Here is a 21,955-nt window from a genome sequence, read left to right on the forward strand (position 1 = left end):
TTCCCTTGCAAAATAAAAGCACACTCTGACCTCTCACTCCTGATTGGCTGTCCTGTTGTCAAAGCAATGACATCACTTCCCCTTGGCAGACACACAGCCTTTCCATCATCATTCTGCCCAGAGCAGGACTGTCAAAAAAGAGAGAAAGAATGAAAAAAGCAAAAGACACAAAGAGGGAAAGAGTTAGCGAGCAACGCGTGTTTGAAAAAAAAAAAAAAAAAGACCGAAAGGAGAAAAAAAACACAACTCGATAATTACATTAATTATCCCTTTGCACATAATGAGAACAGCCCCAGGGTTTCTAAAACACGTTGGCGTGCCAACAGGCTTGTCACTGCTCCTAAGCTCTGCCGTCGACTCACAGGCCTGCAATCAGCGTAAACCAGAGACACGTGGGAATAGTAGGCTTCTCGCACATCTCTGTCTGTTTAGTCAGTGCAGGGTCACAGTTTTAAACATGCCACTCAAGAATTCCGAATTGCTTAACTCCGTCTTGGCCTCTCAAAACACATGATTTGCGATTACAGGCCTCTGTACAAATGAGCAGTAATGGAGGCAGCCATGATGACACTGGGGATAATGATACCATTTGAGCTGATCAGGGTGATTCAGGAACCTTACGTAAGAGTGACATTCACTCTAATTTTACAGAGCTTTTTAGATGTTGTCATAGATGTTGTCATAGTCAGATAAATCACAGCAAACTATGGATGCAAGTAGAACCATCCAGCCCTAGTTTGGTAGAGATCCTAAAACCTGTGTTGCTCAATCCAGATCAGGGTCAGATTCCTACCATGATAAATGTCTGGCCCTGAGACTATCATACTGACCTGACTTGGTGCATAAGACTGTGAACTCAGAAGTCCAAAATAAAATATTTGACCTGGATGCCTCAGATACATCTGAAATGTCCTGTTATTCCCCTAGTCAGTTTGCCTCCTAACTAGTCCAAAAATATGGTCTGTTTCTCATCATGACAGCATGAGTACTTCTAATGTCTTTCAGTTTTCCTGGAAACGCCTGACATGTTTACAAGTTGACAGCATGTGCCACTGCACTGCCGAAAACCCCTCTCTCTACGGCCTAGCCTTCCCATCAGGACCTGTTTCCAGTTTACAGGCAAAGCCCCGGTGCACGCCATGCCAGACGGAGAGCGGAGACCTTGAGACGTCTCTTTCTTCAAACAGGAAATACACATGGGCATGGACTGGAGGACATGCATGTTTGACAAAGGAAGGCTAGGAGAGACGGAGACAAAGAGGTAGCAAAATGGGAGGGACAGAACGAGAGAGAGAGAGAGAGAGAGGGAGGAAAATGAAAGAGAAAAGGGAGCACAGAGGGAGAGAAAGCCAGAGAGAAATAAGAGGAAGATAGAAAGACAGAGAACAGCAGAAAGAGAGAAAGAAAGAGTGCAGTAAAAGACTATGATTCATTCATTTTTCCACCGAGCGACAGTCCAGGGCCCCTGCAGCGCAGATGTGGTTGCGAAGATAAAAGCACAGAGCTGGACTGCAAAAGGGCACGCTCTGTTTAAATGGGTCCCCTCCGGCCAAGCGCTCCCCCACACACCCACCTCGCCCAGCCCTGCCTCACCTTGTCGTGAAAATGTCCTCTTTCACCGAATGTGGGTCAGTTAAGAGCCTGGCCATTTAACTCGCACTCAGACGTCATTCAAACCCCATTCAAATGCCACCTCATCAGCGAGACCTGCTCCCAGCACGCCCTCCATGAGCGCTGACATGATAAAACGCAGGTGTTAATTGCGCAAGGCATCCCAATTCCAGCCAAGAAAGCAGGTCAATGTCAAACGGTTCTTTTCCACATAAGCGTACGTGTATTGCAAGTGACATGGACCGTGGTCTAGTCAGGTGGTGATTTAACTAGGACTGGGTTATTGTTCAGCTGTGTGAGAGCTGTTGAGGAAGTGTTTAATCATTATTTCATAAAATGATTCAAAGAGTATTAGCAATGCATAGCAATCCTGTTTGTCTTCGTATAACTGAAAGACAGCTACGGACCTTGTTGGAGCTAATGGACGTTATTCATCAAGGAACTGTTCAAGAGTACTTTTCCTGTCAGGCAGTTTGTTTTCTATCTCTCTCTCTCTCTTCCTTGTTGACAAGGGGGAAATGTGTGACATATTCTGTGGGGGCTGAAATCTGTTGCATCTTAAAAAAAAAACATTCCTGAAAATGTTTGGACAGACAAGTGCGTTGTGGCAGTGGCTGTGTGTTTGGCCACGCTCCACCTCGTCTTGTCTGCGTTTGAAAGGCTGGCAATCGCTCCCACGCCACACCGCAAGTACAGACAGCGCACAGGGATGATGGATTGCATCGGCTCTCCCATTCATACAGGGCATGTATGGGCAGCATCCAGATTTCACACCGACACACCATCAGGGAGTGTGTGTGTGTGCTTGTATTATGTATGCATGTGTGTGTGTGAGTGAGTGTGAGTGAGTCAGTGTGTGTGAGTGTGACCTTAAAGACAGCGGTTTTGCATGTAACTGCCCGAAGTGAACCCGAAGTTTTCAATGTCACTGTAATAATCATTGTAAAATAAACCTTCCAACACCTCCTTGCATTGCCACATAACAAAACACAACACTCCAGCATAACACTGTACCAACAAAACCTGTCACAGCCTGTGAAACATTCCAGAACTCTCTCCGTCTGGAACCTTCCATCCCCAACGCAAGCTCTGTTTCCACAGCTGACAGTGAAGGCAGGAGAGAGAGGTTGTGGCTCTGCTGTCCTCATTTTGCCCCCCACCCCCAACTCCCCTACCACCACACCTTCCCCTGGAGCGCAAAAGGGGGGTGTAGTTACCCCCAGAGGAGGCATATCTTGGGAGGAGTCTTCGTGTGGGTCACTGGAAGGAGCGCTAACGCACCACAGCCCAGTACGAGACTAGCATGACCTCTCTTTCCTCTCGACTCACACTAGCTGGATCTTGCCTGGAGAGCTGCTGAGAGAGGGGTGAGAGGTTGTGTGTGTGCGTGTGTGAGATGAGGTGGAGGGCTGTTCAAGGTTGGGGGAGGAGGAGGAGGAGGAGGAGGAAGAGGAGGAGGGGGGTTGTATAGGGGATTACAGGGAAGGGTTCCAATCCCCAAGTGCCACCAGGCCATGTTTTTCGAATCAGCTCTTGTGCGCTCTCCCCGTAACAGTCAATTATGTGAATTTCAGTCATTTAATTTGCAGTGATGTCAAAACCCCAGGTTTGCGTGTTTGGAAAGCCAAGCGAGGGGGAGGTGGGTGGGTGGGATTCAGGGTATGCTTAGGGAGATGGGGAGGGGAGGAGGGAGGGGGGATGGTGTTTGCCGGCAGGCCTGAACTCCTTAACCCAGTTTCTCTCGCTTGCTCATTCACTCACTCGCACTTGCTTGCTTACGGCTTGTCTTCGCAGACTAATAATGGACTCATTCATGTCGCGGCACCGCTGAGGAGATGGGACATTCTTCTTCCACTCCACGTAAACACTATGAGAGGCAACCTCTCCACACAGACTACTGTGCCCACTTAAGAACTGACCAGGTTAATTTCAATGAAAATAGGGCCTAGGCAGAATGCAACAGGAGTGCTTCACATTCAGTAAAACAGAGTGAAACTCAAGAAAGAGGTAGAACAGACATTGTATGACTAGATACAATCTGTGCCTATTCATACACTGTTGCTTTAAAGGCGGTTTAAAACCACAAGCAGTCTCTGCCAATAACAGCTTTTTTCAAAACAACAAACTATAAAGCAGTAAAGCAGTACCGAAATCAGAATGCAGACTTATAATTGATGCATCTAGTATACATTCATGATATTGAATCTTGGGTTGGGAGATAATCTTAGAGAAAGTCTTTACACATATCCCTCAAATATAACACTGAACTATTATTTTTCTGTGTTGATAAAAACTGTGAGCGTGACTATTATGCTACAGAGAAGGCACTGCACTGCCTTGCCTTCATGAGCTCCTCTAACAAAGTTTGGTAAAGTACTCAGTCGTCCACTAAACTGGATATTCCAACCGTGCCTGTGCCAAGACTGGGTTCAGGCCGTAGCCAGTGTCCCCTGCATACAGATACTCTATCATTATTTGCAGTTCCCATAGCGGGGCACCCGTAGTGGCTACCCGTCGCACTCTCTCCCCTCTAATAGCAGCTGATTGAACTGGCTCCGCTCCTGGCCAGAACAAAACGCTGTGTATTGGCCTTGGCCATGACTTAGCTTATGCAAAGGCAGGATGCGAAGGCCCGGTCCAAAGTACTCATTAGGCCTGTCAAAGGATCAGTCCCAGGGAGAAGGTAATCTGACACGTTCAATGTCCTATGACGGAACACGGCCTGCCCCAACACATCCAAGGGGTGGGGGGGTGGTAGTGGGGGTATGGTGGAACGGTGTCATGGACTAGTGTTGTATTCCTTGATTGGTGGAGAGGGGAGGTTGATCTGTCATTGGACTGGACGGGGGTTGGGTGGTAGAGCTGAGGTCACTGGTTTTGATTGGCACAGCGCTGTAGAGGCTCGGTAGCCTGTGAAGGATGGAGAAGTCTGAGTGTGTGTGTGTGTGGTGTGTGTGTTGTATGTGTGTGTATGTGTGGTTGGGTATGGGGGTACTGACACACTGTGTGCCTTTACCACACGCACGAGAGGCCTGCAGGAATTTATCCCGAGTTCTAAAATAGAATCACCCTCCGTGGAACACACGGAAAAATCTGTGTGCTCGGAACATTCATGACACAGCCTTCGCACATGGGTAAGTATAAACATTCTACACACATGGCAGCTCCAGCCATACCCCAGCAAAATAAGCCAATGCCTTTTGCTTTTGATTTGCACTGGGATAATGAGTCCAAATGCGTCAAGACTTCTAAATAGTTCTGCTTGTACTAAAGCCAAAACAGATCAGTAAGGCCACACATTAAAATGTGTGTAGGCTAGAACCTGTATCAGATGGAGCTGGCCTGGTATATTGCCTCACTTCTCTGAGTAAACGTGAAGTCTGGATTCATTTTTGTGCACCTACACATGGTTTTCAGTCACAGTGCAATTTCCAATAAGCTCAGGATTGGTTGTTGTCTTGTTTTAGTTGAAGCAGTGCACATGTTGTTTACATTCACTGTAAACACAACAAAATGTTTTGTAACATAAAAACCAGTTGTGTTGGGTGATTCTCTGTCTTGAGAGAGCTGTTGGCTGCAAGCATGTGACTGTAGGCTGAGTCAGAGGCCTCAGACATGTGTGTGTGTGTGTGTGTGTGTGTGTGTGTGTGTGTATGGATGTGTAGCACAAGAGATAGAGAGAGCGTTGTTGTGTGAGTGTGTGTGTAAGCAAGTTTGCGTGTGTGTACTCTAGGAGCTGCTCAGCCCTGTGAAGGCTGAGGAGGGCGTTTAGAGTGTAACTGCATACAGTGTGAGGAGTGAGATCCCTCAGGCATCCCTCTCTCGCCCTTGTTTCTGAAGGACTGCCAGGGGCTGTGGCAAAACCAGCTAACGTTTATGTGCACAAAGTGCATGTGTGCCTGTGTGTTAAAAATGAGCAACAACAATAACAAATGCATTGTGAGCTATTTTCAATTACAGTCATTCAATTTATTTTAATTACAATGAATTGCAGCCATATGGGCTGTTTAGTTATTACTGGGAGGATAAATACATTTAACTGAGAAGTGAAGTGATAAGCAGGCTGAGTCCTCCTTAGACAAATATGTCTTCCAGACTAGAAAGTCAAAAGGCTTGTTGACATAAGACAAGTGTCCTAGATTAACAAGATGAGGGCCAACTGGACTCATTAGCATTAACTCTGTGGAGATGATCAAATAATGACACTGCCTCAAGAGTTTTCATCAATCTGACATTATGTGTATTGTTCCACTCAATTTTCTCATTTTCATTTGGAGATGAAACAGCAATCTGACCATAATGGAGGACACCGAGACTCTTTGGTGAGATTTCAGTATGGAAAATTATCTCTATCCATCACTGTCTATTACTGATCACTTTTGAGTTACAAATCAAAATACAACATAGGCCTAGGCCAACACAGCTTGCCCTTAAGGCTGGGAACTAGCGTACACTGAAAATATCCAAAGACATACAATGTGAGAAGACAGAAAGCACATCCAAACTGCTTTCATTCAAAAATCAGTCAACCACTCACAGTCCACAGCACTGCTTGCCTCATTCAGAAAACGATCATCATAAAACGAATCAGGGACAATACTGCCACCGTAAGGCACAACATAGATAGACCATTCATAACATGACTAGAATGACTAACAGTAAGAAGATGGTCTTATAGTGACACCTATAGGCTACACAACCATCTTAAACTATGCCTGCTATTGAAAACTCCTTTTGTAGTCATTATAAGATGACAGTAAAAAATACAATTCTCCAGGATATGGGTCTAGAGATTGTTTTAACGTTCAGTATACTACCCTACATTCTAAACGTTAGGCTACACTAACGTTCAGTGTGCTGCTAACAGAATATGACCATGTAGGTCTATGCTCTTTATTATTTCATTAGATGGACTTGTCACATTTATATCTAATTTCTCAACGAGTATATTCATGACAATTCTACACTAGTGGTTTCAACTGCACATTATGTGGCACTATTTTCACGTCAGCATGTGATCCCCACTAAAATATACTGCTCCAGGTGAGGCTCGAACTCACAACCTCGGCATTGCTCTGCATTGTACTGCTGTATAAGTACCGCGCGCTAACCGATTGCGCCACTGGAGCTCTGTCCTCACCGGCCAGCAACACAGAATATAACTGCTAATTCAGTTGCTATAACTTGGCGTTTGTATCAAATATTAACGAACCTGATATTATTCATCGTTTATATTGAGATGGTTTTATATTCTGCTTGAACAATGCACATAGCCTTTATAACAGAGCTTTTCGTCTGACTACTGCCTTAAGTTACCTCGTTGGCTATGTAACGTTAGCATAATGTTAGCCATTTGCTAAGAAGCTCCATTCTAGTTCTTAAACTAAGCATTTGCTTCGTTCAAAGATGAAAAGGTTAGATTTATCAAACGTCGCAGAACTATGAGTTTTTGATCAGCGAAATATAATGATGGCTATATGCCAATAAATCGTTTGGTTGGGCCAGCCCTATACCAAAGACAGTTGATAAAGCAATCTTTGCCTATACTACACTGGCAGGTTCTGCTAGTAGGCTACGGGGTTATGCTAACCTGCGTAAGGTCCATCCTTCCTCTGGAAAAGAAAAAATAGGCATACTTTATGTAGTGTTGATACTGTAAGCGAAGTAGCGTTTTGCCAACCCACTACTGCACAACACATTAGGCTACGGACATGTTCAGCCACAGTGTTCTTAACGTTACAAGTTGATGACCCACAGTACATCCAAATGATCTATTTGCAGACTTTGCAGCATTCAACGATTAACTTGCAAATGTGTATTTTTTAGGGAACCCATCTTACCCTTTAGGTGTTTAAGTGGCGTAATGTAGGGTATCTTGAATACACGTGGTTGACTGCCCTGCAGGGCTCAGTGCGTTTGCGGGGCTGTACCAAGCCTACTTGAGAAAAGAGATACGGTTTTGTTTGTGTAATACTGAAATCATGCTGAGATGTACGGCTAGTTTGCCGTATGCATTTGCTAACCGTATCTCCAGAGCAAACACGCAGTTCACAATCACGAGCTTTCAAGTTCAATAGATCAGTCTAAAAGTTAACCCAACCTTCAGACCGCCCGCCCCCTTGATGTTACATATTATCTCGGTTCTGCATTTTGGACCTAACAGTCATAAACATGATAAGGGAATTTCGTCAGTCCTGGAGTCTGCGGCTCAGGCGAAGAGGGAGGACAGCGCCTGACTTACTGAAACTCATTACTTACCTTCTCATAGGGTTTGTAGAAATGGCTAACGAACCACTCTTCGTCAATGTGAGCAAGTGGATTTCGGAGAATGAAAATGCCTTCCTGCCGCCAGTGTGCAACAAACTCATGTAAGTGACTGTCAGCCAATTTATTTTTGTTGATTCTAGAATGGCTTTGATCCAAGAGAGTCCTGCACACATTTGGTATCCTATCAGACATAATTAATTAAGTCAAATAATTTAAGTTTAAGTTGGTATATGACTTGTTAAGTAGGCCTAACAGTAAGTGCAGGCCTGTGATTGAAAGTCACCCCCTGAACTGACCTGTAATAGGCCTAGAAATCTGACTGACTGTACATCCAGCATATCTGTCTCCTGGTTCTGTAGGTTACTTTGTCCAATGCATTTAGGCTACTGTATCTCTGTCATAGGCATTTTCGCCAGCTGAACATCATGTTTGTGGGCGGTCCCAACACTAGGAAGGATTATCACATTGAAGAAGGTGAAGAGGTGAGGTTACAGTCACAACAGCATTAAGTGTGTGTGTGTGTGTGTGTGTGTGTGTCAGGGGTGGAAATTACATATGGCCACTGGCAGATTTTTGGTTAAATTTACCAGCCTCTCAATATTAAATTATTACTTTGTGCCTGAAATCTACTAACCACTTTCATATTTGACCAGCATTTGGCTGGTGGCAGGTGTGTGTGTGTGTGTGTGTGTGTGTGTGTGTGTGTGTGGGGGGTGGGTGGTGGGTGAGAGAGAGGGTGTGCTGTAGAAACAGAATGAATGATCAATGTATAAAATACCTGGACTAGCACTCAACTGCCTCAAAACAAAAACGGGACAGTAAACTAAATTGTCACCAGCCAGTATTTCTCCTTTTCATATGTAGTAGGCCTGTAAGGCTGACAGACAGAGGACAGAGAGAGTAGCCTAATGTCAAGCTAGCTTGTAACAATGGCCTGTCATGTGTTATAGCCTACTTACTGAATTACATCAGTATTGCCATAAAGAGTAAGCTTTCAAATGGTTCATAAATGGAATATGATTATTAGTGGTATGGCAAGCCCAGGCACATTTTTTATATAGCTAATTTCATACAGGTAAGTAGATTCTAAGTGCTTTACATAAACATAATGTGTGACACAGTATGCTATGAAAAGAATCCACAAATCACAAGAAACATACTCTTATTTGGCCAGTAGGGACAGTCTAGTTCCATAGTTTACTGCATTGAACCTCTGGCAGTTCTTGTACTTGACTGTGCTTGTCTGTTTCTTTCCGGTTCCTTCAGTGTTACTTCACTTAAGCAATCATACATCCTCTCAGATCAGCTCTACTGCTGTTTAAATGTTAATTTGGTGACTGGTCGTTCCCAGTTTCATCTTCTAAAACAAATCCAATGTTTACACATAACGTTTCAGCAGACAACAGTAATGCTTTTTAGATAGATAGCTTGATTGTGAAATCATTATTTCAAGGTTCACATTACACGTGCAAATGCAGCGCTATGAAACCCATTATTTTCAATGGCTTGCATGCGCAAGAACTGGTCTGCCGCTGCACCGAGCAAAGCGCAGCGCAAGCGGTTTTCTCATCAGAGTGACCTGTAGTTATGTGACAAGCTCTCCCTTCACAGTCAACAGTTGCATAGTGAAAGGCAATGCAAAAATATTTGTCATGCTAATAAAACTTACTTGAATTGAAAGCTTAGTGCTCAGTGAGCATTGATCTATGTTCTTCTTCCATGAATTATTATGAAATTACCTAGAGAGTAGTGTGCAACTCCTTCAAACATGGCAAGCATTTTTGATGCTGCTTTTGTTTTCAGCTCTTCTATCAGATCCATGGGGACATGTGTCTGAAAATAGTGGAGAATGGAAAGCACAAGGACATCCACATCCGTGAGGGAGAGGTGAGGACTACTGAGCATGTCAATCGCATTCTTATTGTGTGCAATTGAAGAAATCGGGAGGTCTTTTCCCGGGTTTTAACTTATCTGTGTGTGTGTTTGTGTGTGTGTGTGTGTGTGTGTGAGAGAGAGTGTGTGTGAGTGTGTGTGTGTGTGTGTGTGTGTGTGTGTGTGTGTGTGTGTGTGTGTGTGTGTGTGTGTGTGTGTGTGTGTGTGATGTTTCTGCTCCCCGCTCGGATCCCGCACTCCCCACAGCGGCAGGCCAAAACAGTGGGTTTGGTGGTGGAGCGCAGGAGACTGCTAACTGAGAAAGATGCCCTCAGGTATCAACAAGCTTAGCCATACTTAGGCTGTGTATGTCCAACTGGAGATACTGTGCTGTCTGAAATAGAGCAATGCAGATGAGTAAGGATCAGGGCTGGCAATATGTTCTATGTCAAAAATGGCTCTTGGTTGTTCTCATAAGATGACAGATTCTTTTGTTTTATTATTATTATTCAGTCAGTTACTGCTAGCATAATCTTCCTCTGACATGCTTGTCAATAGCTTTATTCAAATTAATTTGCCACCATATGCTTAACCAGATTATGCTATGGTGGATCTGATACCAAAGAATGAGCATTAGTGAGCCGCAGTTTGCCTGTATGGTTGACATAATGTTGTAATACCAATGTGTGGTACTTGCAGGTACTATGTGGACAACAGCACTGAGATCCTGTGGGAACGCTGGTTCCACTGCAAGAACCTGGGAACCCAGCTGGTACCTGTCATTAAAGAGTAAGAACACAAACGCCTCAACTGGGCACTTTTTTGTCAACAAAACATTTCAGCACTAATTTTCCTGCACTATTGCCTTACTCAATAAAGATAAAGTGAGTCAGTAGAGAGTCTGTAAGAGAGAGTAGGTACATTTACACAACAGCATTTTCACGCTGTAACATTTCAGTTTAGGGTTTTAGATTCTAAAATTACATTAAGGATACTGCTGTTTCAGGGTGTGTGACCTTCTGGTTTACTTCACTCTCAACCATGTCAAACACAGTGTCAGTATCATTAGTCAGATATGACAACATGTAAAGTCAGTATTCATAAAGCTTTACAAAGCATATTCATAAATCCATATAAAGTATTCATAATGCTTAATAATGATTGATGTAGGTGTATAACTAATAGTATTTGAATGTCAGGTGTAACAGTGTTCTAGTATATGTCTATATGACACTTGAAGTATTCTACTGTGTATTAAAGAGAAGTAAAGAGAGTTCAGTTCAGTGTAATTTTATGGACTGTATCTGATCTGCAGATTTTTTGCTTCTGAGGAGCACCGCACTGGGAAGCCAAACCCAGGTGAGTCAGTCTCACACTTGACCCCTTGACTCCAGGTCTACCTCTCTCTATATCTCCTGTGGGTGGCCACGCTCAGATTTTCAATTTTCTCATGAATTTTCAATAAGTCTTTTTCTTCAACTCATTGAAGACTTTTATCCACCCCATTGACTTAGAAACGTGCAGTAGAAACCATAAGGGAACTTCATATTTCATATTTCATTCATATTTCAATCCATCTCGAGCCTTGTGTAGTTAAAGGCTGCACATGCTGCTTTGGTGGATAAGAGGAAAGGCATCTGGCCTTAGCATTGCTTCAAAAGCCTCCTCCAAAGGCTTCACTACAGAGACAGGACCTCCACCCTTACCCTTTTAACTCTGCTGCATAGGACTTCCCAAAGCCTTCCTTACCAGAAGTGCCTAACTTGACAACCCCTCCACCACCACCACCACCACCTCCCTGTGTGTGTGTGTGTGTCTGTGTGTGTGTTCTTGGTAAACTTTGTTATCAGCAGCCTGGCATCTGTACTCTTGTAATTAAACTCAGTCACTCAGCCATGACTAGGGCACAGGCAGCCCACATTAGTAAGGGGGACCTTACTAATCACCAATCAGAGGGTTCCATTAAAGAAGAGAAATCAGGGGTGCAGCATGGCCTGGGCTGCTCACATGCCACTGCTAAAGCTCTCTCATTCAGAGAGTACATGCACACTTTTCACCGTCCACATACATTTGAAGAGTTTGGTTCCAAAACGCTATATCTCCATTTTTAAAAACATTATAAAGTCATGTTATTTAATTGTGTATTTCAGGTAATATCAATCAAATTGCTGTTTTGATTGAGTAAAGATAAATCAAATAACAACACCCAAAACAAACTGTAAAAAATGATTTATAAAAAGTAATTAAAATGGTGGATATAGCGTTTTGGAACCAAACTTTTCATTTTGTAGTCAGAATAGGAACTCGCTCAACTTCTGCTAAACACAGGAACAGGAACGCTCTACTCTAAGAACAGATCCCTCCTTGAGTGTGACTGTAAAAAAAGTAGAAAACCACAACTAAACTCAAACTTCTGCTAACCCATTAACTCAGTGTTGTTTGCCTCTTTCTCTCTGTCTTTCTCTCTTTCTCTTTCTCTTTCTCTCTCTCTATCTATATATATATCTGTGTGTGTGTGTGTGTGTGTGTGTCTACAGCGGACCCACCTAAGAAAGCCCCCTTCCCCCTGAACACTGTAAGCGTGATGGCACCATTCCGCTTCAAGGACCGTGTGGATGGTCTCGGTGCCGATATCGCCAGTGGCAAACCAGTGGACATGTTTGGGCCGGAGTTCGAGACAGAGGTGCTGTACTTCCCTGCCCTCTAGGGGGCACCAGTCAATAAAACAAGGCCTGTGGGCCACCCTACAGTAGTAGCCAATCAGGGAGGGGTCAGAGGTCAGTCAGGATCTGTTGGGTGACTAGACAGAGATCCCAGCTGAGATGGCATGTTAGAGTGCATGTTATCTACAGGAAATGTAGAGAATACATATACAGAATCCCAGTAGACTGAAGAACTGAATTTTGAAAAGGACCCATGGTTGATATATTTATTGATATATTTATTGATATATATATTTATTGATATATTATTTATTGATATCAGGAGAGAGCAACTCTGAAGGACTTGTTTGCGGTTTCAGATCCACCTTTCATGGTAAACATTCAGTAGATGAGGAAAGTATGTGTGCAATCTGGCTCCATGTACCTTGTGTTTGTGTTCCTTTTCTCTCCCCTTGACCTTTGCACCCAGCCAAAGTGTGTGTGTGTGTGTGTGTGTGTGTGTGTGTGTGTGTGTGTGTGTGTGTGTGGGTGTGTGTGTGTGTGTGTGTGTGTGTGTGTGTGTGTGTGTGTGTGTGTGTGGGGGCTGAGGGGAGGAACAGGTAAGAGGGGTAGTGATGTTGATTATGCATGTGATTGGCTAATCCTCCCCTACTGCAGTTCTGCTTCTAATAACTGTAGCGCAGGGGCACATGCACGGCAGAAGCCTGGACAGATTGTACAGTGTTCCAATACTGAACTGGCATTGGTCATCAGCCAGTTGTCATCTGTGGTTAGTGAAAAGAAACAGACTGTTACTGAAATCTGACAGGAATGTTATTGAGATGGGGTTGCTACAAAATACACTCCTGTGGAGTAATACCAACTACTCCACACAAAGTATTACTGATGTTTTTGCCTGCTCATGCAGCTGGGTCCAAACCTTGAATACGTTTGTAGAAGGAAGGATATTAAGAAAGAGGATGGTGCTGGTTGTGATGAAAGCGGCATTGCTAATAACAGTGATAATAGGCCTTTTCACACTGCCAAAATCGCCGCAATTTTATGTACCAGAATCGCGGAATGACTGTCCCTTTCACATAGACCGAGGCGGAACGGCGGGACAAAGTGTCTCGCCAAATTTACAACCAAGCCCCCTAGACATTTTGCCGAGTTTTTTCGTTCCGGCACCAGTGTGAATGGGTCGAAAAAGGCGGAAAGGGGAATCTGGGCGGGCATTTCGATGCTATGTCCAGCCCACCACAGGAAATTGCAAATAAATCTAACTGATCAAAAGCAGCAATAGCAGAGACAGCACATTATGTCGATCTTTAAATTCACAAAGTCTCCAGTCATTTAATGCCTGCTAGAGTTGACTGTAGCTCGGAATGCAATCGGTTGCCATAATAGGCTATCCTAAAATCCAGCGATAAAACAAAGCATGAACTCATAAGCGTCTGTCTGCCCTATATGTATATCCTCTGATTGTAATGCTTACAAATATCTAGCCGATATTTGTAACATTTATTTTATATTTGGCCTGTTATAAAATCATGGTAACCAAACAATTAGGATTTGCTTTGCCTACACTGCTGTTTGGTTGTCCCAAACTTTGAGACGATCCATACTCGCATTAACTGAATCTTATCAACCCGAACTGCGATGTTCCAAACAGAGTGACTGTAGGATGCAATGCCTAATAATCTCACTGCCTTTGGCATAACTGCTAACAGTGCGCCTATTGTTAAATACCTGAAAAATATTAAGCTGCTGTTTTCTTTTCATGACGAGCACTAAGCTTGAATGATTTGACTGAATGGAACGTTGCGTTTTTAAGCGCCAGAACTGCTTCACGTCGTGTGACAAAGTTTACACCAATCATCATCTTCTAATGTATCCTTATATTGAGATGTCCATTCTCTTTGCCTTAGGCTATCATTTGTGCGCAAAGCATGTTTCAATTAAGACAGTAGCCTACACAAGCTATTTTTATTGTTGTAATATTGAATGATTTCATGAATAAAGCATTGAAAAATTGTATGCACAGTGCATACAGGATTATGGCTGGCGGCTCCACTGACCAAGGCCATAGTAGCCTGTGAACCTCTGATTTTCAAAGGTCAATCACGGCCAACGCAGGGGGCAACTCTTGTCTTGTATTTCCCTTCTAAATTACTTTTTATTGTCTGAAGACATCGATCGCAAGAATCTAACATTCTAAGCAACAGCAAAGCAACTTCACTTGCATTTGTAGGGTACTACAAATGCAAGCTAACCAAAGTGCAGTTGGTTCTCCCACCATGGTTTTGGAAATCACACACCTGCTGCATCTGAAGGCCCACGCATAATAAGGCCTACGCCTATCACTCTACACGCCCCCTATTGCACGTCACATTTTAATTTGCTAGCTGATCCTGCCTCCTGGCTTCCCAAAATGCCGCGTCATGTGAACAGATCAGCAGGCCGGCAGATTTTCACCTCATTTTCAGACACATGTTGCGGCAAAAAGACGTTTCCTCCTCCCGCAAATTTAGCGTAATCTCTGTGTGAAAAGGCCTAATAATGGTGGTAATGGCAGTGACTGCATTAACATGCACTTCACTCTCCCTGTTATGTGTTTGGGCATGCAGGCATCATATCCTGATTTTAGAACCCCAGATAAGTCCTTATCTCCGTTTTGAGAAATTTGGTTATGCTAGCTGGGGCACTCTGAAAGAAACCATTCCTCAATTGAAGGGTACAACAGAGTTAGCATGAAATTTGTTCAATAATTTGTTTTCAATGTATGTGTACAAATATTTTGTACATTTATGTTCCTTGCTGTATGAAACATAGGATACATACATATTTGACACATTATGGATGTTATTATTTGAATAGTATGAGAACATATTGTTATTATCATTATTACATACACAAGTACATATTACATATAAGTCATTTTGGCAGGACTGTATAAGTCAAAAGGGGAAGCAACAACAAGCCTTTGGGCTGCTGACACTGGATGGGCAATATTGCCAGCCAGGGTTCCAAGGTTCATAAAGGGGTGTGGGGGGGTGGGATTGTTTTGTAGGGCTTTTGATGGTGGTTATTACACTCTTGTAAAGTACCTGTCACAAAAGAACTGGGTAACAATATTAATCATTTTCTGAGGGTTTATTTAGCTGGGGTCAAATTGACCCCAAGGATAAAGAGTGTCGGTAAGATTTAACAACAAATATGTATGTATCCTAAACGCAGTCAGCGATGCTCCTGTTCCACATGGTGCTGTTGTTGTCCACAGGTGCTGTTGCTTGGGCCAGGGGAGACCAACACCACCAAGCATGAGACTGATCGCTGGATCTGGCAACTGGTGGGTTCCATGGTGCAGCAATGTTATGGGATTTATGCCTCAGCGGCTGATTTTGAGTTAATGCATCTATATATATATATATATATATATATATACACCGATATACTATATAGATAGATAGATAGATAGATACTGTATATATATTCAACACTGGCCTTCTTTTTTTCTTACCTGCCAATATCTATCTATCTATCTATCTATCCATCTATCTAGTATATCGGTATAGATAGATAGATAGATAGATAGATGGATAGATATTGGCAGGTAAGAAAAACAGAGGGCCAGTGTTGAAACAGTTGAATAGTAACAAAGTCTGAAAGACAACAGCAAGTTACCTTCATATACTTAAAGAAGGAATCTGTTAGTCCACCTGTGGCCCTTGAGTTCATTCATTCAGTCATTAGTCAGTCATTGCGGCTCTACAGTTACACTCTACACTACAAGTTCATTCATGTATTAGATAGTTACAAAAGTGCTGGCTACAGCTGGCCCCCTGTACTGAGGCTGAGGCTGGCCCCCTGTACTGAGGCTGAGGCTGGCCCCCTGTACTGAGGCTGAGGCTGCTGAGGCTGGTCCCCTGTACTGAGGCTGGCCCACAGTACTGAGGCTGGTCCCCTGTACTGAGGCTGGCTCACTGTACTGAGGCTGGCCCCCTGTACTGAGTCTTGTCTATTGTGTGTTTCAGGAGGGTTCCTCAGAGGTCACTCTCAACGGTGAAAAGTTCAACCTCACCATGGGAGACAGTGTGCTGATACCTGAGAAGAACGAGTTAGTACACAACCTCTGTTTCTCTCTCTCTCTCTCTTTATTTTTCTCTCTTTCTCTCTGTCTGTGTGTGCTTATGCACCTATTAGTACAGTACACATGACTTTAGACTTTGCACATACTCTACATGTTTGTCGTGTGTGTGTGTGTGTGTGTGTGTGTGTGTGTGTGTGTGTGTGTGTGTGTGTGTGTGTGTGTGTGTGTGTGTGTGTGTGTGTGTGTCATCTGCATCAAGAAATACATGACCTGAGGACATGAGTTACATTTATAAAAAGATGAAACAAAAAGTTAACGCACTCAAGCTTGAACTCTTAACTTTTTTACCAAATTGTGGCAGAAAGTGAGTGGAGAACAAGAAAGAAAAAGATCACAGACTCAAATGATACTCGAAACTTCAAAATAAAAAATAATAAAACTAAAACTCAAAATAGTTATGATAAAGAAAAAGAGCACATAAAAAAAAAATAGACAAAATGACACATTGTGAGCGACTGACTCAAAGGAAACAATTTAACACTAGTTCTTCATTGAGGCCACCAGGATGAACCGTTTGGAGCTCATGTATCCAAAAGGCTTCTGTTTTAAGTAGGATATCCCCCTTGTCCCCAACCCTCCTATGCTGACATACTAATTCAATGCCATACTAATTTCAATGTGCCGATATCATGCAACTGGGGAAGAATTGACAGAGATTAAGTTACAGAAATACCGCGAGATATACTGGATTACAAGAATGGGCAAGTCTACCGATGGCTCTCCACCCCTAGGCACAGGTTTCAGCCTATGGCCAACTATGAAACGGAGCCCTCCTCCAGTGGCCTTTCCACTGACGAATCGGGAAACAAAGGCGAGGGAGGGGACACCGTTCACAAACCAGAGGCACAGACCGACACACAGAGGTGGAAAGAGGTGTAAGAAACAGCGGCTGGCCGCCGAAATCTTGTATGTATTAATTTATTTCTCCAAGAGATTACTTAATGGCGATGAAATAACAGTTTTGGAAAAAGGCCTTTCTTTTGTGCCATCCAAGAAGCTAGATCCCTTCACAACTAAAATTGAACATTTTACGTTTTTTCGATCAGTCAAATTGAGGGCATTTTTCACAAAGGACAGTAGTACCTCCCATGCTCTACTGAACCTGCCCCAAGTGTTTCGGTTCAAAAGAGACCCTTCAAATCGAAAAAAAACTGTTCATGACCCCTGTTCAACAGACATTTTGCTGATTGGTTGACCTGGAGGTGAGTAGTCGACTCACCTCCACTAAAAACGTAAACTTTTATCCTAATGTATCCCTTAATGAACATGCGGCTTTGCGCAGCCTTCAGGATCTCAATTTGTGGACTGGCACATTAAACCACTTGTTTGGACCTTACCGTCATATCTTAAGGACACTACAGATTTCTTGAATAAACTACAGAATGTTGTTATATCTGGGAATGGCATGTTGTGTACAATAGACGTACCGGTAACTAGTCTTTATACTAACATTCAACACGAGTTGGGTTTGTGTGCCCTAGTAGTATATCTTAATTCTTTATACTAACATTCAACACGAGTTGGGTTTGTGTGCCCTAGTAGCGTATCTTAATTCTAGGGAGAACCATCAGCGTCTGACCAAACTTCTCTGAGAAATGGCACATAATCTTGACTATGACTTACTATATTTGAAGACACATATTACCATCAAATTAAGGGTACTGCTATGGACTCTCCTTTTGCTCCCAATTTTGCGAATTTGTTTATGGGGAAATTTGAAAATGAATATAATGCCAATGAGTTTAGTTACTGCCTTAAGTGTTGGTTTTGCTACATACATGTAAACAATGTATTTTTTGTCTTTAGTGGCACTGTTGAACTCCTACATCAGTTTCTCAACTCTTAAGCTCTGTCAAATTCTCTGTAGAATTTAGTTGAGACAGTATATCATTCCTGGATGTGAATGTCTGCAGGACTGCTGGAGAGACAACAGTGTATCGCAAGCGTTATAGTAGCTGCCATCCACCTTCTATGAAGAAAGGTCTTCCCTATAGCCAATTTCTGAGGGTTCAAATGATATGCAGTACTGATGCGGAATTTGAAATCCACTTGTTCATGACAATTTTCTCTCTAAAGGCTATGATAAGGCTAACCTCGATTCTTGCCTACAAAAGGCGTGCAATACCGCACGCACTGCACTATTAGAGAAGAGGGTGGTCAGCCAAGACGAGCCGCGATTGACCATAGTCAATACATTCTCTCCATTGTCAGGTGACCTCAAGTTAATAAACACTGGCATATTTTGTTTACTGATCCATAAGTTGGTCATTCTTTTTCAAATTCCGCATCATTGTTTCTTTTCTCCACTCAGGTTTGTGCCAATTTGGCAATTAGCTGATGTCACATCTTACCAAGTAACACCTTGTCCTATCCTCGGTAAGACGCTGAAGACGGCATAGGCCGAAACGTGTCTGTCTTGTGACATGCATTCTAAAAAATTGCGTTGTTAAAGCTTGAGAGTGTGTTTACTTTTTTGTTTCATCCAGTGCTTCCTTTGTTTTCACACCCAAAACCCACTTTTTTACGCTGAGTCGAGTGCACCTATTTCTTGCCTGTTACATTTATAAAAGGAAAGTGAACTATTGAGAAGGGAATTATATTATTGTATTATATAATCTGTGTGTGTGTGTGTGTGTTTTACAGATATCACTGGAAGAGAAGTAAGGACTGCATTTCTTTGTTTGTTGCTCAAGACAATGACCGTAAAAAACCCTTCTAATCAGCCTCAGCCTTCTCCGGATGTCTCTGTGTGTGTAAGTGAGTTTCCAAGAGATAGACATAGAACAATATGGGATATTGCATTAGGTGTACAATTGCTAAACTTACTTATTCCTTATTGTTAAACTTTAATTTTTAATCGATCATCGCAGGGTTTTTCTTGCAAGATGGTACAACTTGTTTGCACAATTGGTTCAAAGCTGACTCAGGCAGATAGACACATATCAGGGTTAACAATCTAGTGACATTCTTATGTGAGATGTGGGCCTGATGCACTTTATGTTGCAAGCTCACTATCAATGCTATCATAGGCTTGTCAATTACTTCACACAGGACTCGATAACCACGAAATCTCAGGTTTATGTTTCAAATAATTTAACTGTTACCATACTGGCATACTACATTCTCTTAAAGCACAATGCTATAGTGAATAACTAAACTGCATTCCACAGTGTGTATATTTTTTTGTAATTGATCAATAATGTGGGTAAATAATTATTATTATAATCCAATCTCGGCATCCTATATTTTAATGAGATAAAATGGCTGGTGTTATGCAGACGCTTTTATCAAAGCAACATGGTTGGACTGGTAACAGCGGGCTGGGAATTCAAATCCAGGGAGACCAGTTTGGGTCTTTTTTTGTAATATTTAGCAAGAATGTATTTTTACTTTGTATCAACACATGTAATTTTTACTACTTAATTAGTGCAATGTAAAGTTAGCACAGGAACAGTGTATGTTGTCCTAAAATACGCTTCTTATTAACATTATGATAAAGTGTGCCTCTTTATCTCAGGGAGGAAGAGGATTATATGTAGATGAGAAAGATCAGGCCTCCTCAGATTACATTACAAACTAGACAGAATATAGACATTGTATATGACTTTCAACTCTGCTAGACTGTGTGTTCACTGACTGAAAAGAAATCAATGAGGAATGGTGGGTGATTTGGCTGTTAGTTCTGGAATTCCTGGAACTTCCATGTAAACATCTGTGTGTGTGTCTCTGTGTGTCTGTGTGAGAAAATACAAACGGAAAAGATAGCCTAACAGGGAATGTAAATGATCGCGTGGGATCTCCTTGCTGTCAACACTTCATTGTTCAACCGATTCCTATCAGCCTCTGGAAGATCATTGATATAATCAACTTGATAGTCTTACTAAAAATGTGTAAACATGTGTCGTTGTGTTTGTATCAGTAGATTTCAGAAACAATTTAAGACACAAACTTTATGTTTTGCTTCAGAATCTGCCAGACTTTACTCTCATCCTGAACATATTGATAACGCTCAAGTTCTCAGTTCTGTTTCTGTACAGTAATGAATGCTTCTGAATTCTACCGCCTGGCTGATTTAGTTGAAGTGACAATGCAATCAATAAAATCTGTGTTAGGTAGTGCCCTGTGTGCCTGTTAATCCCACATGTGCAACCAATGACCATACAGTGGGGGAAATGAGTACTCAGTAAGTATACACAGGTAATCCACCCATTTAAAAAATCCAAACATTAAAGTCCATAAGTAGATAAGAGAGTAGAGCCTATGGGCCCTATCATGACATTCTAAAGTGCATCGTCACTCGTCAAAAGTCTATTCAAATTTAGTAGGATGTCCAGTTTACATTGGGAGGGGTTTCGTTATCAAAAGTGGAGCGCATGGCGCAACAAGGTGTTCCTAGGTTTTTGTCATATGGGTGTGTTTGGGGCGTAACATCATTTCAAACCAATGAGAATGACATCTGTCATTCCCTTTAACGGCGCAAAGCGCGATATGTCAAATAAATGCATCGGTATTTTGGCATTCAACTGCGCATTTTAAGGAGGCTGCTTGCGAGACCGTATGGAATAGTCATTCTTAAACCATGCTTTACTAAAACCTAGCATAGCCTTCACTCATTTGCACTGGTCTATTATTTGAACTCATTGGCAAAGTGAAACTAACTTCACCAAGGAGTCAGTCAACGACAAGACAGTTATATGCAGTTACTTTCACTATTGACTGACAATGGGTTACCACCGAAAACATAGGCTGGAAAAAGCAACACTTACCCTAATGTTGCTCAAATGACTGAATAAAACAACATTTATCCTGCAGAGGAGTTGCTTATATCCCGTGACAGTGCGTCTTTCAGCTGTGCTCCATACGTGTCTCGCCTCTCCCCCCCCCTAATCACTTTTAACCGTCATTACCAATTTGCAAATGATGGTGAATAACTACTCATCATGAGATGTACAGTATTTTGTAATATCTTTATTCTAATTATGTTTCCCATTGTAATCGTGCAATTTGTAATGCTTTGCATGGACGTGCACTGGTGTGCGTTCATGAATGATAGAAGGATGGTGCGTGCACCTGCCAATATGACTGTTGACACTCTTAAAATAGCATATGAACAACTCGCCATTGACTTCTGACCAGGTTTAGGTGGTGTATGATAGCGATTTTTAGACAACGCACCAGGCCCCTCCCTAGGTTGTTAATTGCCACACCCCTGGGCGCAATGTTTAAAAAATAGAGCATCACAGTCCCGCCCACGGGAGTTTCCGGAAGTAAGAATTCAATGCAATTTCTCCATTGACAATTCGGGAATAAGCCATAAAAACTTAACTGCACATGGTAGACTCAAAACCAGCTACGGCTGTTGTAAGCGATTGTATATGGTCATATAGAGGGCGAAAATTCAAGGGGCACTAAC

The 21,955-nt window shown here is 42.5% G+C and overlaps 1 protein-coding gene, 1 long non-coding RNA gene and 1 other non-coding gene across 3 annotated transcripts in view; 1 reads left to right on the forward strand and 2 right to left on the reverse strand.

Annotated features, from left to right (window-relative positions):
• The window catches only part of LOC125311442, a 14,704-nt gene extending 7,137 nt beyond the window's left edge, over positions 1-7,567 (reverse strand). The window contains exons 1-2 of the long non-coding RNA XR_007196485.1: positions 7,452-7,567; positions 31-128 (exon numbers count right to left, since the gene is read on the reverse strand). This is a non-coding gene — a long non-coding RNA (uncharacterized LOC125311442). The remainder of the gene's footprint in view (positions 1-30; positions 129-7,451) is intronic.
• trnai-uau lies at positions 6,647-6,740 on the reverse strand. Its single transcript has 2 exons — positions 6,703-6,740; positions 6,647-6,682 (listed from the first exon to the last, which is right to left on the reverse strand). It is a non-coding gene; the product is annotated as a tRNA-Ile (tRNA).
• A 38-nt stretch (positions 7,568-7,605) lies between the features above and the next one.
• Positions 7,606-20,657, forward strand: haao (3-hydroxyanthranilate 3,4-dioxygenase). Its single transcript, XM_048269496.1, has 10 exons — positions 7,606-7,979; positions 8,282-8,360; positions 9,682-9,765; positions 9,979-10,085; positions 10,450-10,539; positions 11,066-11,109; positions 12,288-12,433; positions 15,673-15,741; positions 16,427-16,509; positions 19,186-20,657. Exons 1-10 carry the CDS (start codon positions 7,783-7,785, stop codon positions 19,259-19,261), a joined length of 975 nt encoding a protein of 324 aa, XP_048125453.1. The 5' UTR covers positions 7,606-7,782; the 3' UTR covers positions 19,262-20,657.
• Positions 20,658-21,955: the final 1,298 nt, after the last annotated feature.

This window comes from Alosa alosa, chromosome 18 (assembly GCF_017589495.1).
Source record: "Alosa alosa isolate M-15738 ecotype Scorff River chromosome 18, AALO_Geno_1.1, whole genome shotgun sequence".
Lineage (NCBI taxonomy): Eukaryota > Metazoa > Chordata > Actinopteri > Clupeiformes > Clupeidae > Alosa > Alosa alosa.

What these genes read in the sequence shown, in the direction of transcription:
- haao (XM_048269496.1), top strand. Translation starts at nt 7,783, where the DNA reads ATGATAAGGGAATTTCGTCAGTCCTGGAGTCTGCGGCTCAGGCGAAGA. An exon ending in TCCACATCCGTGAGGGAGAG is followed by an intron (nt 9,766 to 9,978) that starts GTGAGGACTACT and finishes TGTGTGTGTGTG; the next exon opens with ATGTTTCTGCTCCCCGCTCG. An exon ending in CTGGTACCTGTCATTAAAGA is followed by an intron (nt 10,540 to 11,065) that starts GTAAGAACACAA and finishes TCTGATCTGCAG; the next exon opens with ATTTTTTGCTTCTGAGGAGC.